We start from the raw sequence: 19,582 nt of genomic DNA, 5'->3' as shown, positions 1-19,582 counted from the left end.
ACTCTTAAAGTGCACGAGCGAATACCACAAATGTGGCACGGAAATGGCCGTCATTTATACATGTACCAATAATTTGCAAATGCAAATACATGTAACGTAATAACAATATTTATGAAATGAAAACTTCTTGTATGATGACAGGGCGATCCGGTCATGTAGTGGCTGGCCATATTCGCCTCTCACGTGGCCGACCGGGTTCGATCTCCGACACGACGTTCATGGGCTATTTACTCCATCCAGTGTGTTTTCTCCGGGCACTCCGATTTGCTCCCTCTCTAGAACTCATGCGCGGTTACATTCGGGCCATATGTAGTGATGAGTTGTGTAAGTTTTGAAGTCGATGTGAAATAAATGATTTTTTTACGTTTTACAGACGGCCACATTTGATCGGGCTTGTCACACATCCGATTCCTAGCTAAATACATTGGTACTCATCAACTAAACTAGAGTACACAGAGTTCATTAATGTGATAGATAGCTACGAGATAAATAGTCAGTGACGTTGTGTAGAAATTAGTATTTACCGACGTAACGCAAACGTCCACGGTGACACTACGGATTGTATAAGCGTACCCGGGATCATTAAAAGTACTTCTAGTAACGAGTAGTATTCTGGGAAATTCGTTCCTTCTCACCGCTATAATAAACGATTCACCGATGCATCCTCGAAGTATTTATTGACACACTGTATCTCTGTTATGGTGGAGATATATACGGATGCTTTGTTTGTCGATATCTTAGTTCGGTCATCATATTTTTCCCGATACTTACAATTAATCAATCCGACAAGGGGCTGTATCAACCGAAAGTGGAATCAATTTACAAATAACGTAAAAAGCTGATAATTTTAGTACTGATTAATGTTAAAAACGAATATAGCACATTAAATCATAGGTATATAAATAACGTAGGATGTTGGTACTGAAGATTATAATGGAAGACGATAGTTGTACCCGTAACCATGGTGATCACACAGCAGTATTAGTATTACCGATCACGATTTAGTACAGAGATCAACGAACTCGACATAATACAATTCCAACAAGCTGTATATAGCAGCAGTGGACAAGCGCACGTGTTAGCTTTTCACGTGGATACTACGCGAGGAATGAGTTGTAACACATATACAGTACTCCTCCGACGTATTCCAAGTGTATCACATGTACTTCTTGTCATGTATCCGTTACTATGGATACCTAAAACTCCTACATATAATAGAACAATCAATGTAATGATCAGCCAGAGAAACAGCCTGAATACGACGGATTTATAAAACAACAACTTAAGGTAAGTATTTCAATACGAGCAGAGCTTCTCTGAAGACTATGTGACAATCCTGGATACTCAGTGGCTGTGGTATCTGTCATAATATCACTCAGTGGCGTAAGATGAAAACGGGGGGGGGGGGGGGGGGGGGGGGCGCAAAGGTTCGCAATAATTTGTAAACCCCCCGCCGCCGCACCTACAGGAGGAGATCAATTCAATTTCCAACCATATATGCTTTATGTAAATTTTTCATATATCATTAAATTTAATCATTGTACACATTTGTAGACAGTGGGGTCGCTAAAAGGAAATTAACGAATACGCAAATTGGCCAAATTAGCGTGTGAGCGTCGAAGGCGCGATATTTTGGTGTTTTAGGGGTCTGAGGGTGACCCCCGGAAAAAAATACGATTCAGAATGGCTTAGATTTTACGATGCATTTTGATGAATTTGCGAAAGTCCAAAGGCGCGAGAATTTGGTGTTAAGGGGGGGTTCGGGGGTCTCCCCCGGGAAAAAAATTACGATTTAGAATGGCTGAGATGTGTTTTACGATGTATTTTAATGATTATAAAGCGATCTTAACATGATAATTTTTTCAATTTAAAGTTACCTACATTTAGAAATGATAAAAAATGAATTAATTGTCTCGCTAAGACATATAAACAAATTGATCTTTTAAGAGACATTTTTTTAAATAGTACATAGAATCCCTTGATGGACATTTTTAGTCTAGTTCGTGTGTATTGAATTTTTACTATTTAGGTTTGACATGTGCTTGAACGTTTTAGGAAATGCGTCGCGCAGCGGAAAATTTTCTAGAATGAAGTACGAAAAATGTGCAGGAGGACCCTTTTTTCTTTCAAATAAGCATTTTTAGAAAATTTCAGTCGGCGAAAATGGGGGGGGGGGGGGGGGGGGGTGACATGTGGGACATGGGGGGGGGGCAGTTGGAAGGCTCGGCGTACGACAACAGATGACAAAATCATCAGACTCTAACATGTGTGATTGCTGTAAAGTGATTAATTTACCGATCACTTAAGGATAGGCAGATCGCAGATAAAAGTTCGTGTAACGCGCCCTACGTGTTACGTTGGGCGCCTATTGTGTAACAGGAGAGGAGAAAATGTAGCGACCAGACCGGGATTCGAACCCGGGACCTCCGAACACTAGCCAAATGCTACCTGGTCACCGATGATCAGCTCGGTCAATCCCGCTACACTCGTATGCACACAATTTAGGTAACGTATACGTAATATACATATATTGTACATACATATATACAATGTACATAGTATATGGTTTTATCAGCTGAATGGTACATGTGTACCAACTCCTTACAGTAAGTTTTGTAGGTCACACATAAGAAGTTCGTACAGACAATCTGACCAGCGTGACGTAACCACTCCTCCAGTGACCCCGTGGATGACCATACGTCCCGTTGGTCGCAGCTCATGTAAACTTGGTCATATAACCAAACTGCAATCAACATGGCGGTACCTAAGTCACACCGTTATTAAAGTACATGCTAACAGCAATGTATTCGATAATATAACATGACGAATATGTGCTGTTCTAATGTTGCTAATAAAAATTACACATTATTTGTTTTTAAATCAATTTTGCAATAAATCAATCAAATCAAATCTCGCCTCTATCTAAAACCATGCCAGTTAAAAAAACTGCCAACTGGCATGGAACTATCTGTACTAATTTACTTTAGAATGTTTGGTTATTTTCTTTACCTTTTTTTACATTTGAGATAAGTGAGAGATACTTTAATTACTCGTGCTCATTTAAGTGGATAATTTATTATTCGAGATACAATAATAGAACATCGCACCGCACCCCGATATCTCGAATAAGATATTTCGACGACTTTTTTCGATTGGTGACGATTTGGTGTATATGTATTTGGTAATCTCGAAAAAGAATTATTTGTGATGTAGTATATCAAGGATGATATGCCGTGCAGAACTGAAAATAGACACTTCTTTATCTCGAGCCCTGATAACTCGGGTTAACCTTGACGTGGGCGGTACTGCTAAATTTATCATGCGCGATTTATTTGTTGTTCCGTGTTGCGACAGCTTTGTGCAGTTCCGTGTTGCGACAGCTTTGTGCAGTTGCTGCATAATTTGTTAACAAGCCGAAAAAAACTGAAATAATTCCACTTCAACTCGAGACGAGCTTTGTGTGAGTAAACATGTAATGAAGCCCGTATTAATATACATGTTCTATATCGATTTAACTAGAGCACAATATCGAGAATGCGGTTAATAATCAATATGTCGTACTAACGAGATCTATATGTGTATTAACAGCCCTGGATTACCGCCTATTTACCTATTCCTTTATTGTGTTTTCTGTTCGTTTAAATATGTTGGAGCCTAAAACGTTAGGTCTTCAGAAATACACTCAGCATAATATAGACCAACACCACCAGACATTTCGTGACTTGGAATACAAAGATGGGCGGATAATTCCGTTTGGCCTGGCTGATGGACGGTAAACAGTGTAAAACGTCCTGTGCCTCTGTGTTGTAAATAAAGGTGATTTGTTCACGAGTCCACCATGTTCTAGAAAGTGCTGTTTTAATTGTATATAGAACGAATATACGTACCCGGCCTACTATGCCTTTAGGCCGGGTACGAATTGGTCCCTATATCGTAGTGGAGCACTGCCTCCGAAAATCACTCGGGCATCGTTTTCTTTACTTTTTGTAGGTTTCCAATTATTTTATGCGTATACATGCATTTACATATGATTTTTGTCCAAAACAAACATAACTACCATTCTTAATATCTACCTTACCGCTCACAAGACGTCAAATTTACAATTTGTGGACTTGCCGTATAAATATTATGTAAAAAAAATAATGCCTCGATGAGAATTTGATATTTTATGTGGTTCAGTTTTATTGCCTAGAAGGTAAGCGATATCAAACAAGTAAAATAAAAATGCAAAAAAAAAACCGTTTTATAATGGTTTGCTTCACTTTGCTCCATTAGCAGTAATAGGCACCAATTGTAGCTCTAAAGACGACACCATTTTTCTGTCAAAAAGTCTTTTGAGCTACAATATTGCAGCTAAATTGTATAGTACAATGCGAATCGCCAGCTGAAATAGGTCGTAACCATTTCAGACAAGATTGACGCATTCTTACAGTGTTATGTGACATCCCTATTCTTTGTTTTTGAATAGTTTTCTACTTCTGGTCAAGGTGTCATGAACATTCGTTAACCTTATGGAATTCAATGACTTCAAATTAGCATTACAGAAGTCAAAACCGGTTATTTTCCTTAATTCATTTGTAACGCTTTCCCTGTGATGTACCGTAGGAGAATGTTTGGGGACCCTGCGCCATAAGTACAGATGTTCTGGGTTGTAAATTCATATTTATAGTAATTATACAAAAAAAGTAGGTTGAGTTGAACAACCGCAGCTAATAGTCACCGCGCTACTCGGGCTATCCGACGGCTGCAGGGATTTACCAGGCTGATGAAGCCTGATTTATAGATGGCAGTTCGACAAGGCTGACAGAAGTAAATAGTGAAGTATGGCTTCCACGTGGACACGTATAAATCGGTAGTATTCGGTCAGTGCAAAGCCCTGTTTACACGTGGTTTAGGTCGTTGACCGGAAATGGCTATTTTATCGGGATAACTGGCCACTTCACATTGTGAAACTTGACCTTTTCTCTAGACCCGATAACACTACGGGCACACCTGGCCATTGTGAATAAACAATACGGACAGCTTCACCAGGGACAGTACTGTTGTAACTACAATCCGGGCCGAAAAATACAAAACTCGGTCAGCGCGTGATTTTACATAAAATCCAATGCTACAAACTACAAACAATTGAGGGAACGGGCGAGATAGAGATATATTGTCTGTCATTACGTGTATAGATATTAGACACGTTTGTCAATATGTACATTACTATAATGTATGGACAGAGGGATGTATGATCTTAGGCGAATATTGTTTTCCGACTAGCATGACTAGTCGGGGTGTGTACTAGTACATATGTTATACGATAACGCACTGCTCGAACTGTCGTAATTCTTATAGTCGTTGTTGTGACAAAGTAAATGTAGAAATAATCATGTCAGGTTAGTTTGTTTACATCAGTCACTGTTCTCTGTACACGGGAGATGGTGAGGCTAATGTAAACCCACTTACTAGTACGTAACGTATTTATGTTGGCTGCATTATCATACAGTGTACGATTCTTATGTGGCATTTTATTTTCAAAATTTACAATTTAACATGAAATTAAAACGCATCCCCGACGACTTATTTTTGTGCGAAAAAAATGATAACAGGTATCGAATCATGTTTACGTTAGATCGCGTGCCCCATCAATGATTGAAGGCCATCCCGTGTGTTACAGACTACCGTGGCCGAACACGATACCTAGGGATATAAACTTACAATCGGGGATCAATTCAGCAATTTTTCAACCATGCTTTCTCCGTTTACATGGGCTTTGTTGTTGTTTGGGATCGTGTGTTCCTAAATTACATAATAAATGGGTTTTAGATGTATATATATTTGCTTAAGATGCTTTTGAACTCTGGATGTATTAAATAACTCCACGCGCAGTCGAAAAAACACCTAGTACGCGCTTCTATAACTATTTATAAAATCATCGGGAACTGTTTATGGGAAAGATAAAGCAATGATCTGCAATTTGAAAGTTCTCATCAAGTCGTAAATGTCTTACAAGTTAAGATGTCGGAATCAGACTGATATCACATACTCTTAATCCTGAATTAGTCAAAGCAATGCTTGTCAAGTGCATTGTACTTGTATAATTTCTACTATCTCGGATAACATTACAGAGAGCTCCTTACGAGTTACAGAACGAGGTCGTGTGTTACAGAAAACATGTGCCCGGCATGGTGTCGGCTTTGATGTCCATATTACCCGAGATATCTATTCGTCCGCATGTGATCCACTTCCGGAATGGTGTAGTAAATCTCATGGCTGATATGTAGGAAATAGACATGCTGACAAGGTGGACATATTCTGTTTAATTAACATCTAAAACCTATGTCGCGAGCGAGTCTGCCCCACTTCCGGCGGTAGATGGAATATATAGCGCATACACGACACGTTCTTGTAATAGCTTGTAAAAGTTGTCCCCAGAGTTAGGTGTGGGCGAGATTCCGACAAAGTTACGTATATAGATACACTCCCATCAACAAAGATATAGTCCTGTGTCGTAAGTGTAGGATAACGTACACTTAATAGCCACCCACACAGTCGTTGTATCCTCTTTCTACACACGTGACCTTTTATTATTGTTATGATTTGTCACTTTACTATTCTACCTCAAGAAAAAAAGCACATACATCAATTAAAACGTTCTGTCAGAGGACAAATCACGTGGATTATTCGCGTCACAGCGTCTCACGAAGAGCCTACAACAAATTAAAGCGAATTCAGTTATGACGTAGAATATGAATGTCATTGTGAAGATGGTGATATGAATCGCGTATTTCTGAACGTGTTGCCAATGACGACATGGTTGTTGATTAAAACATTTATGTGGGAATGTGTCTTCGTGACAAATTGGTGTACACTAATTTCACACCGAAACGTATACACGTGGGTTTCGTGTATTAGATCGCCGTCTCACGTGCATTACAATTGGAGTTCTCGATTTAAAAACACCGACTTACGACAGGGACAACTGACGATGGTTTAGAAACACGTTATCAGACCAACCAAATTGTTCTTCGGCTGACGACCGTTTCTTAGAATTTACGTGATATGTTTTAGTCCACATTTTCTCTGATTGTTACATAATAGCACTACTCTCTGTCTCAGCTATCGCTGTGAGAGACGGGCACGTTTACCACTGCGCCCCACGTTGTCATACTGAACTCAGCGTCACATGTTTGGTTTTAAATTATCTAGATCAATATCGTTACATGGAAGACCTTTAATGCGTCTTTAGTTAAATTTATTGATTCCATGTGACGACGCGTGTAGAACGTATCTATGTCAGATTCTGTTATAGTTATTGTATAAATAAACCTACACATGCATGTTGCTATCTTGTAACAGCCGACATTACTGCACCTCACTAAATCTTGACTCTAGTCATCTTACCATCTGTATGTTCTACATACGTTTTCCCAGTATTGATTGTATGTGTGTAAACAGTTGTATCATACATGCTAGTAGTTGTTTTTAAGAGCAGATATTAAATCGTGTGTATATCTTGTTTCACGAAGACATGACGCAGATACAGCTATGATAATGAGTTATCAGCTGTGTGCGTGCTGTCTCTATATAAATAAGTAGTCAACAATCGTCGATATGCCAGACGAACAGCTGAGCGCCGTGCAGGAAGCAGCCAGGGTAAAGCTGGCGAGCTCACGACATTAGTGTGTATTTCTGTATTTATTACGTAATTGTACTTTACCGTGTAAATGAATCGTAATCCCGCCAGGAACGTTCGTTTTGTTTACGTGTGAGATTGGTATATGCGGGTTTGTGTACGATAGTTAATGATAAACATATGTTTGTTGCTATTCGTACTCGCATTCTAACATTATCTTTCTTTTGATCTTTCAGATGTTTAAAGAAATAAAGACCAACAACATTTCCGGAGGTGGCGACTGGGCCGCCTCCGGAACAATAAAATCTCCGAGGACGCTACTGCTGCCGGAACACCTGGATGGGGAGCAGCTCGAGGAAATGATCGCCGCAGCTCCTCTAGATTTATCTGTGTTCAGTGTTCAATCTAAGCCAGCTCGTAATGCCGAGAGTCCTCTGGATTTATCTTTGAAAACTAGAAAGAGAACAGCGGATTCTACGGACGAGAATCATATACAGTTGTGTGTGTTTCCTGGTTCTAAAAGAGTATGTCAAGGTGTGACAGGGGCGCCAGAATTAGCAGATAGATCTTTAGCCTTCCAACAAGGTGTACCAGGATATGTGGACGGTGGGAATAAAGGCGACTTGTATAAAAGGCATAGTAGTAGTGACTTCGACGAGAAACCATCCGTGATAAAAAATGGATATCCACTGGATAAAATATCTACTCCTTCGTCCATACAGGAACAGTATAATTATTATCAACAAACACAACAGCAGCAGCAACAACAACATCAACATCATCAACAACAACAACTTCAACAGCAACAACAGCATCAACAACACCTTCAGCTGCAACAGCATCAACAACAACTTCAACAGCAGCAACAACATCAACATCAACAACATTTACAACAGATAAAATCACGTCAGCATGCCATACACCCACCCCAGCAAGATCTATCGCCTCAACAGTTGTTGTCACAGAAACATCAAATGGTTCAACAAAGGAAACAGATGGGACAACAAGTACATCTATCACAGCAACAACAACACCAACAACACCACCACCAACGACACCAACAACACCAACAAATGTTATCTAAACACCAGCAGCAGCAGCAACAATTTACAAAACAGCAGCAAGCTCTGGCATCACAGCAGCAGCAACAACAACAAACCATAAAACATCAAATGCCACCTCAGCAACAGCTCTCACATCAACAACAGAAGTTCAAACAACAGCAGCAACACCACCAACACCAGCAGCAGCACCAACAGCATGGGTTCCAGCCACTTCCACAATATATAAAACATGAACAGCAACACAAGTCAGTCAGTCACACAAAACCGCAAGACCACAATAGCCTCTACCAACAAGAACTCAAACATCGCCAACAACAACTACAAAAACAACAACAGATGCAGCGACAGCAGTCACAACGTCAAACACGCGACGATATCGCACAAGAGAGGTACATACAGACTAAATCATCTGAAAAGACATCTCCGTCACTTCCTGGATACGCGTCACATCGTCAGAGAAACTTGGATGTAACGGCAGATCAACATCTCCATAGCTATCCATCATATGACAATTCAAGGGCAGCTAACTCCTCTCAGAACATCGACACGGGTAAACACTGTTACACAAAACAGACTGAGCCACATGGCTCTCATAATCAAACCTATACTGTCAAACATAGCTCAACGGACTGTTCCGGGTTTTCAAATGAACTACAGAGAGGTTCACAAGAAAAGCAGACAAATGTTACTTATTCCACCAATGCTGGACACCAGTCGGGTTACACATGTCTGTCTGTAACCTCTGCTAGTCATTCAGGCGGAATCGTGCACGCAGGTCCCGCCGCTCCGCCAGGTTATCATTCCGGACGGAATAACGCCCCCTGTCCGTCCACCAACCTCCAGTATTATAACATGAGCGGAGGTACCATGTCCAGGAGACATTCCCCTCACTGTGAAGGTATACAACGCTGTAGCCCGGATAGTACCATATCTACAAATTCTCCTAAACAGTTTCACGGCGACCCGGAGACCTACAGCGACAGAGCGAAACAACATCGAGCCATGATGGCGACTGACCCATCACGAAGACTTGAGCAGAGCTCAGGTTTTTCATCACTTCAAACCCCTACCACACATACATTTACGGAACCCCACTCCCCAGCCGGAAACGGACAGGTCTACTCGCGCGAGAGTTCCCCGGGTATTATGTCGCGTGGTTCACCTTCATCTTATAGAGGACATTCGCCTTCTGCCCTTCGTCAACATCCGCCACATTCAAAGAGTGGGTCACGTGGTAGCTCCCCATCCGGTGGCCGGAGTATGTATCTATCCCACTCTCTGAGTCCCCTCGTGCATAGTGCCATGTCATCCCCTGTGATTCCACTGTCTCGTGCGGCCGAAAGGTCCATAATCAAGGGCACGAGCGGTGTATGTAAGGTGCCATCTAACGACAATCAATACATTCATTCCAATTCTAACGTCTGTGATAGTAACCTGGGTAACAAACCCCCACACCGACCTGTGACGGACCACGTGGTGCCGTCTGGCGGTGTTCTTAAAAAGCCGTCCGATCCGGTGGATCCCGTCGTGTGTATCAAACAGGAAACACCATTTTCTGTACCTAAACAGCTTCCGGTTCACAGGACTAGTTTTAATAGTGAGAAAATATTGCAAAGCGATATCAAAACAGAAAAGGAAAACAGAGTCAAAACAGAAGTTACCAATGGGCATGATGTCCGAAAACCGGAAGAGGCCGAGATTGATCGGTACGCATGCCCACTCACAATTGCTATTCCCGGAAGTGCGTCTACAACCTCTAACAGTGTTAGTCAGTCCAGCCAGGTGACTACCAAGGAAGTTCCCCCTCCTGAGCCAGTGATTGTTGTTAAAGCTCCAAGGCCTTATTCTAAGAAACAGATTATCATGAACGCCGTCAACAATGACGAGTGTTTGAAGAAGATCGTGAGCACCGTCTCCACACCTAGACCTAAACCAGTACAATATCCCTCCTCGGATCATCTCAATCAGAGCTCTATCCAGAATCCTTCTCCTACTTTCCCGGAATCACCTAAGATGCCCACTTTGAGCCCCCAACAGAAGTTGTCTCCTGCTATAGCACCCCCTCTGACAGGAGAGCCGCCAACTCTAGAACCTCCTGACGCGTCTTCACAGCGCATGCGCCTAGATCAGAGCTCCAAGATCTCAATGATTCGAAGGTTTTCCGTAGGTGGGTTAATTGATAAACTGGACAGTCATTCAGAGGAAAACCATGGTGACGGCGAGAATCGTCCGGGCCGACCAGACCATGCGATAATGGGAGGTAACTCGTTCAGTAAGTGGACTTCTGGATATAGCAAGAACATTCCTGTGGCCAATGTGTCGCCCATGGTTCACGGTAACAATACATCTCAGCCGAAACACAAGTCGGAATCAGCAGAGTCGTGTGATCGTACTAAATGTGAAAACGAATCGAGCAAATCCGACAACCGTAAACCGTCCAGTGTCGCTGAAACGTTTGGCGATATCAAGTATGACGAGCGTTTTCTAGACGACGATCTTGTAGTGCTCGATAAGGAGGATATGTCGAACTTTTCAAGGTCACGGAACATATTTAAAAGTTTACATCGGCAAAAGCAGATATCAGATGAAAAGACAGACGAATGTAAAACTGAAAGTTCGTTAAGCAATTGTGTAGAGGATTCATTACGTGGGAAGTCTTCTTTATCTAGGTCAGTTTCGGCAGACAAGAGTCGGTCATCGTCCGCCGACCATAGCCGGTCTTCATCAGCCGACAAGGGTCGGTCGTCCTCGGCTGACAGACCACGATCTCTTCTGGCGGAGATCGCCAACTCTGATGGCTACGTGGCGGAGACAAAGGTCAAGGCCAAGACAGATGACCTCCTGACCGATGACCCGGCGAACCTTGGCCGCGAAGAGAGAGCATTATTGGTAAGTATGTTAAAGATAATAGCGACAAATTTCTAAATTGTTATAATATCGGCCTATATTCATTATCGGTATGTAACGGGATGGAGCACTGTGGTCTTAAAGTGTTGTATAGAGATGGGGCACTGTGGTCTTAAAAAGTTGTCGAGGGATGGGGCACTGTGGTCTTAAAAAGTTGTCGAGGGATGGGGCTCTGTGGTCTTATGTGTTGTCGAGGGATGGGGCACTATGGTCTTAAAGTGTTGTCGAGAGATGGGGCACTATGGTCTTAGATTGTTGTCGAGGGATGGGGCACTATGGTCTTAAAGTGTTGTCGAGAGATGGGGCACTATGGTCTTAGATTGTTGTCGAGGGATGGGGCACTATGGTCTTAAAGTGCCGTCGAGGAATGGGACACTGTTGTTTAAAAAAGTTGTCGAGGGATGGGGCACTATGGTCTTAAAATGTTGTCGAGAGACGGGGCACTATGGTCTTAGATTGTTGTCGAGGGATGGGGCACTATGGTCTTAAAGTGCCGTCGAGGAATGGGACACTGTTGTTAAAAAGAGTTGTCGAGGGATGGGGCACTTTGGTCTTAAAATGTTGTCGAGAGATGGGGCACTATGGTCTTAAAGTGTTGTCGAGGGATGGGGCACTATGGTCTTAGAGTGTTGTCGAGGAATGGAGCACTATGGTCTTAAAGTGTTGTCGAGGGATTGTGCACTATGGTTTTAGAGAGTTGTCGAGGAATAGGGCACTATGGTCTTAAAGTGTTGTCGAGGGATTGTGCACTATGGTTTTAGAGTGTTGTCGAGGGATGGGGCACTATAGTCCTAAAGCGACAGTTTTTGTCAATGTGACGTATGTACATTGTAACCAAAATCGCGCCAAATTATCGTCCCGCGGGAAACCATAGTCCCTGGACTGTGGCTTAGTAGTGTCTGGGGATCGAGCCAATGAAAAACGCGAGAAAAAGTCGAGTTATGTACTTTGGCTAACAAAAAGTCACGAGTCTGGCGGGCCGCTAAATATGATATCTGATAAGAAGTTTATAAGACATATGAACTTTTATTTGGTAATGATGGTCATTAAAGATTGAGAAGGGGTGTACTCTTGTGCGTGTTGTGCTCGGGAAAGTCATTAACTCTTTCTCGTGTTTGGTTTCTGTGGTTTTACGAGATTGCAGCTACACGATTTCTCGTGTTGTGAATTTGTGATTTTACGAGACTGTGGCTACTGTAGTAAGACATCTACCTATCAAAAAATAAAACCCGGGCGGGGTCTCTGACCAACCAACGACAGTGTTGGTTTATTTACAGAAGAGACAAGGCATTGGTATTTCACATTGGAATCTATTCTGTTGCGTATTCCCCTTTAAGACAATTACGATCCAATCTAATGTAGCAAAGATGTAGATCGTGTTTCACACAGCATACTAGGTTTGACAGCTGGATAGGGCGTACAGTTGTATTTGGTATTTGGTACAGTTGTATTTGTCACAGTTGTATTTGGTATAAAGGTGTATTTGGTACAGGTGTATTTGGTAGAGTTGTATTTGTCACAGTTGTGTCACAGTTGTATTTGGTACACAGGTGTATTTTGTACAGTTGTATTTGGTACAGGTGTATTTGGTACAGTTATATTTGACCACTTGTCCGAAAACACGTTGTCACAAGGAGACTCCCCGAAGGTGCCGCGGTTTCACAAACTCGCGCACATGTACCCAAGCCAGTATTTATATGAAAAGATGGTGACAATATTCATTAGCACAGTTTGGTAAAAACATTGTGTATCGTTTGTAGAGAGCTATTAAAAGATTTGAAGAAATGGAAGAACGACCTGACCAACCCCCAGCATCCCCTAAAGCAACAAAACCATCCAACACCAAATTGAAGGTAAGAGACCCCTATATAAACGTTAGCCTGTCGATAACAGGGTTATAGAAGGTAATATCGGTGTGAATTTGAACCTTACCCTGACCCTATATAAACGTTAGCCTGTCGATAACAGGGTTATAGAAGGTAATATCGGTGTGAATTTGAACCTTACCCTTACCCTATATAAACGTTAGCCTGTCGATAACAGGGTTATAGAAGGTAATATCGGTGTGAATTTGAACCTTACCCTGACCCTATATAAACGTTAGCCTGTCGATAACAGGGTTATAGAAGGTAATATCGGTGTGAATTTGAACCTTACCCTTACCCTATATAAACGTTAGCCTGTCGATAACAGGGTTATAGAAGGTAATATCGGTGTGAATTTGAACCTTACCCTGACCCTATATAAAATGTTAGCCTGTCGATAACAGGGTTATAGAAGGTAATATCGGTGTGAATTTGAACCTTACCCTAACCCTATATAAATGTTAGCCTGTCGATAACAGGGTTATAGAAGGTAATATCGGTGTGAATTTGAACCTTACCCTGACCCTATATAAACGTTAGCCTGTCGATAATAGGGTTATAGAAGGTAATATCGGTGTGAATTTGAACCTTACCCTGACCCTATATAAACGTTAGCCTGTCGATAACAGGGTTATAGAAGGTAATATCGGTGTGAATTTGAACCTTACCCTAACCCTATATAAACGTTAGCCTGTCGATAACAGGGTTATAGAAGGTAATATCGGTGTGAATTTGAACCTTACCCTGACCCTATATAAACGTTAGCCTGTCGATAACAGGGTTATAGAAGGTAATATCGGTGTGAATTTGAACCTGACCCTATATAAACGTTAGCCTGTCGATAACAGGGTTATACAAGGTAATATTGGTGTGAATTTGAACCTTACCCTAACCCTATATAAACGTTAGCCTGTCGATAACAGGGTTATAGAAGGTAATATTGGTGTGAATTTGAACCTTACCATGACCCTATATAAACGTTAGCCTGTCGATAACAGGGTTATAGAAGGTAATATTGGTGTGGATTTGAACCTTACCCTAACCCTATATAAACGTTAGCCTGTCGATAACAGGGTTATAGAAGGTAATATCGGTGTGAATTTGAACCTTACCCTAACCCTATATAAATGTAAGCCTGTCGATAACAGGGTTATAGAAGGTAATATCGGTGTGAATTTGAACCTTACCCTAACCCTATATAAATGTTAGCCTGTCGATAACAGGGTTATACAAGGTAATATCGGTGTGAATTTGAACCTTACCCTAACCCTATATAAATGTTAGCCTGTCGATAACAGGGTTATAGAAGGTAATATTGGTGTGAATTTGAACCTTACCCTAACCCTATATAAACGTTAGCCTGTCGATAACAGGGTTATAGAAGGTAATATCGGTGTGAATTTGAACCTTACCCTGACCCTATATAAACGTTAGCCTGTCGATAACAGGGTTATAGAAGGTAATATTGGTGTGAATTTGAACCTTACCCTAACCCTATATAAACGTTAGCCTGTCGATAACAGGGTTATAGAAGGTAATATCGGTGTGAATTTGAACCTTACCCTAGGCCTAACCCTATATAAACGTTAGCCTGTCGATAACAGGGTTATAGAAGGTAATATTGGTGTGAATTTGAACCTTACCCTAACCCTATATAAACGTTAGCCTGTCGATAACAGGGTTATAGAAGGTAATATCGGTGTGAATTTGAACCTTACCCTGACCCTATATAAACGTTAGCCTGTCGATAACAGGGTTATAGAAGGTAATATTGGTGTGAATTTGAACCTTACCCTAACCCTATATAAACGTTAGCCTGTCGATAACAGGGTTATAGAAGGTAATATCGGTGTGAATTTGAACCTTACCCTAACCCTATATAAACGTTAGCCTGTCGATAACAGGGTTATAGAAGGTAATATCGGTGTGAATTTGAACCTTACCCTAACCCTATATAAACGTTAGCCTGTCGATAACAGGGTTATAGAAGGTAATATCGGTGTGAATTTGAACCTTACCCTGACCCTATATAAACGTTAGCCTGTCGATAACAGGGTTATAGAAGGTAATATTGGTGTGAATTTGAACCTTACCCTGACCCTATATAAACGTTAGCCTGTCGATAACAGGGTTATAGAAGGTAATATCGGTGTGAATTTGAACCTTACCCTAACCCTATATAAACGTTAGCCTGTCGATAACAGGGTTATAGAAGGTAATATCGGTGTGAATTTGAACCTTACCCTGACCCTATATAAACGTTAGCCTGTCGATAACAGGGTTATAGAAGGTAATATTGGTGTGAATTTGAACCTTACCCTGACCCTATATAAACGTTAGCCTGTCGATAACAGGGTTATAGAAGGTAATATCGGTGTGAATTTGAACCTTACCCTAACCCTATATAAACGTTAGCCTGTCGATAACAGGGTTATAGAAGGTAATATCGGTGTGAAATAGAACGACAATCCGAACATTATAACGGTCTTCTGTTATACATAGACATCCATGAGTAATACTTCACGTATAGTTTCAAAGTTTACATAGATGCAAATAAAAGAAGCCAAAATCTATGTACACACTTTACATTTATGTAGATCGTATTCCTAGTGTTGACGCTGGAAACATTAGTTGGGGTATCTTTGATAATTTCCCTGATTGAGAAATTGCGGGCACCAGAACCCGATCGTTTACCCACAGGTTAACGACGCGCAAAAAAAAAACAACTAAAAATACTAAGTATTTTTTTTAGCGTCGTAAACCCGTGGTTTGACATTCACACTTTAGCCTTATTTACATATCGTTCTAGATATAGTTGATAAAGACGCGTGGGGACTGACATATATACGTTGCTTGACATAAGACATGTATTACAGCTATTCATTATGACTGTACGACGATATCGTCTGTGACAGATCGAGGCATATCCGTGACAATTTAACAAGTAAAGTGATATCTACCACGTGGTACTAATTATTTCCATAAATAGGCAATGTTTACCTGCTCGTGTATATAGACATTCATTGTAGATACACGTACCATTATACATACGTCGCCATTGTGCACAATTTAAATATCTGTACCGTAACGTAATGTTTCATTTATGTGTATGTCAGCAGATATTGAACATTTCAATTAGACAAATTGTCTCCAAGTTCAAAGTGCAATCCATTTTATTACTTTCTGAAATTTTAATTGCACCGAATGAATTTCACATTTATTTTTCACGACTTCCGTTTGGCTATATTCTCCTGTTGTTAAGACTTACTAATGCTATTTTACAATTACACAGACGTACACAGCACGATCAACACTCGATTTATTTCCTTTAAAAAAGACAATAAATTACAATTTTAGCATAGTTGGTACTAAGTATACCCAGGTTTGACCTTGACACTTATGTTGGATGTCTCGATGATGCACGAGACGCTTGCTCTTCGGGGACATCTTGGTATAACTTTTAATGTTTAACACACACGACCGTTCCCTGTAGGAGAATGGCGTCACGACTCTTTTAAAATTGTAAACTTGTCTGTTCGTCATGTCTTTTGATTAAATCTGGTGATAGTACATTGTGTCAACCTTGCCATAACTTTGACAATATGAAAGCGATGCACTTGATAAAATATAAATATACATCACTAACATCAACAGCCCATAGTGTGTCTGAGAGGTAGGTATATATAGGTTTATACTTACAAGCACGAACCTAAGTATGGGCATGTATCACGACGGTTACCTGTAATTGATCATGGATGGTGAAAACAAAGTACACAATTACGACAGTATTATAAAAAAATGATTAAATTCTGTTTATATAAGCACTCTTTATTTGTAAATAGATATACAAATGCGATAGGATCAAACACAAATTGAAAACATACATTTTGTAATTTGATTAGAAGAAATCGATAACTGATCTAGTCATGTAAACTTTTACTCTCATCTAACTTGAAGTTATTGTATGTTTAACGAGAAATGAATGAAAATCCATATAAGGTTCCATATGTAACACATGTTGTATAAAACTTCCGTTGGTAGGATATTTGACAGCGAGAGCACTGACTACGACCGACATAGCATTGCCATATATTGATAACTTACATGACTAGGTAGATTTACGATCCGACACACACCTATAGTTTAGAATACATTTTTGCTCTGTTAAAGGAGCCGACAAAACTAATGATATGTAATATGTATGTTTGATCAGGCTGACGAGATAAGAAGGAAAGCCAGGGGAAATAGACAAAGAATGAGTCGGACAGATCGCTTACTCGGTAAGTAGATAAACAAATCCACACAGATTACACATCTACAATATAGCCCTCGTCACGCCAACAGACTTACTAATGTACATAATTTACATAACATTAAAATATCGGCGAGGCGGCGACTCGGGTAATAGCTGCTCATATTACTCGTAAACAAGCACTCGCTTCATAACACTCGATAAAAGCTGCTGATTTTGTCTGAACGAATAAAAAATGTTTAAACGGAAACGTCACAATTTCTGTCTATACAGGTTAGGTTAGAGAAGCCAAATAAGACGGAAAAGGTTTAGTGGATAAGGAAAAGTGTGATCAAAGTTGGAGATACTAAAGCATAGTTTTTATCAGAAAATGTGATAAAGATTCATATCGTTGTTTATATTTCGGAATAAAGATGTATGACCGATAAAAAATGTTCTCTAGATCAACTTTAATATATGTAGATAACGAAATTGGGTTATTGGGAATGCACATAAATAAAATACAGTTACATTTACTACTAAAGTATAAGTGTAAGTAATATTTGATTTTATGATGCGTTAACAGTAACTCCGTTTTCCTGACGAATCCGAATGACATCATCAGTGAGATTCAGTCATTGTGGACATATACAGTTATATCTAGTAAAACCATTTTGTCTCGAGCTGTAGGGCACTTTATGTCCGTTTTTATTGATATCGAGACTTATACGTCTGGGCGAGTCCCAGGATTATTGAACTCGCACGTTTTACATACAAGTCCCTGTTGTGTTGCCATCAATAAACTAGTAATATGTTAAGTTGAAAATGTCGCTACAGTCTCAAAGGTCAAGGCTGTCTATGAACACTTTGTAAGTCACGTGTGGTACACGTTTTTGCTATTCTAAACATTCTGTGAATACACGTCTGGTACTTAAATTTCATCCCACCCTCATATCGTATAACGATTGTGTATTTAACAGACAAAACAACAAGAAATACGCATACGTTTTTTATTACTACCGGTATTATTTTATCCAAATACATACGTAACAAGTTTTACTGACGATAGGATAGAGTATGATGTTCGCGCCGACTTGTTCATCGCGTTTTTATGTATAACGACATTTTAACGTCGACTTACTTTGGCGAGTTAAGATGTCAATGTCGCGTCTTTTACTTTTCACGGATTCCAACTTGCTTGCAGACTTTAATGTAGTCCGCTAAACCTGCCTATATTATTAGGCTTTTTTAATTTTTTTTTCGCCTAATATATAGTCTATATATTAGGCCAAAAAAAATTAAAAAAGCCTAATAATATAGGCAGGTTTAGCGGACTAACTTTAATGGGATGCGAGAATGAGTTGTTGGCTGCTGACAATTACATATACTTTACGGTCGACCCGTGTGTCGTATTTAACTATTGTTCTATTTATGCCATAGTAACAGATAGCACAGAAATGATAATGTTAGGTCGTTTTATTTGCTTCTTAAGAAGGTAACCAAACCCATATCAAATAATGCTGCATGGAGTATTAGATACCGCCTGTACTTATGTTTCTAAGGACATCTTGTTTTCCGCTGAAAAAATGATTATCAATATTTTCAATGATATTCGGCTGAATCTGATCATTTCTTCACATGTTTCAATCAGTGTTGAAATTGTTGTGTACACAATATTTGGCTTTATGATATCACTTATTCAGTACATGTTGTTATTTAGGGCGACAGAAATGGATCGGAAGGAGGAAAAGGAAAAAGAAGATAGCTAAGCCAAAAGGTTTCATTGATTTTAAACCGAAAGTGCTAGAACCCCGAACTCGAACTCAGGCCGCCGGTAAGTAGCGGTGTTTAATCGTGTACAGTTAGGAGTTAGCAGAATTCAGCCTGCTATTTC

General features: G+C 40.3%; 1 protein-coding gene across 4 annotated transcripts in view; it reads left to right on the top strand.

The window, feature by feature from the left end:
- Positions 1-19,582, top strand: part of LOC138306827 (uncharacterized) — a 60,308-nt gene that overhangs the window by 9,714 nt on the left and 31,012 nt on the right. For 2 of the 4 annotated variants that reach the window (XM_069247309.1, XM_069247308.1), the window contains exons 1-5: positions 7,585-7,641; positions 7,858-11,574; positions 13,353-13,445; positions 17,671-17,737; positions 19,409-19,522. In XM_069247309.1, coding sequence (XP_069103410.1) covers positions 7,600-7,641; positions 7,858-11,574; positions 13,353-13,445; positions 17,671-17,737; positions 19,409-19,522 — 4,033 coding nt within the window. In that variant the 5' untranslated portion in view covers positions 7,585-7,599. Of the gene's footprint in view, positions 1-7,516; positions 7,668-7,857; positions 11,575-13,352; positions 13,446-17,670; positions 17,738-19,408; positions 19,523-19,582 lie in introns of those variants that run through there. The other 2 variants (XM_069247311.1, XM_069247310.1) reach the window with 2 other exon arrangements.

This window comes from Argopecten irradians, chromosome 14 (genome assembly GCF_041381155.1).
Source record: "Argopecten irradians isolate NY chromosome 14, Ai_NY, whole genome shotgun sequence".
Taxonomy (NCBI): Eukaryota; Metazoa; Mollusca; class Bivalvia; order Pectinida; family Pectinidae; genus Argopecten; species Argopecten irradians.
This window is presented reverse-complemented; position numbering and strand designations above follow the sequence as displayed.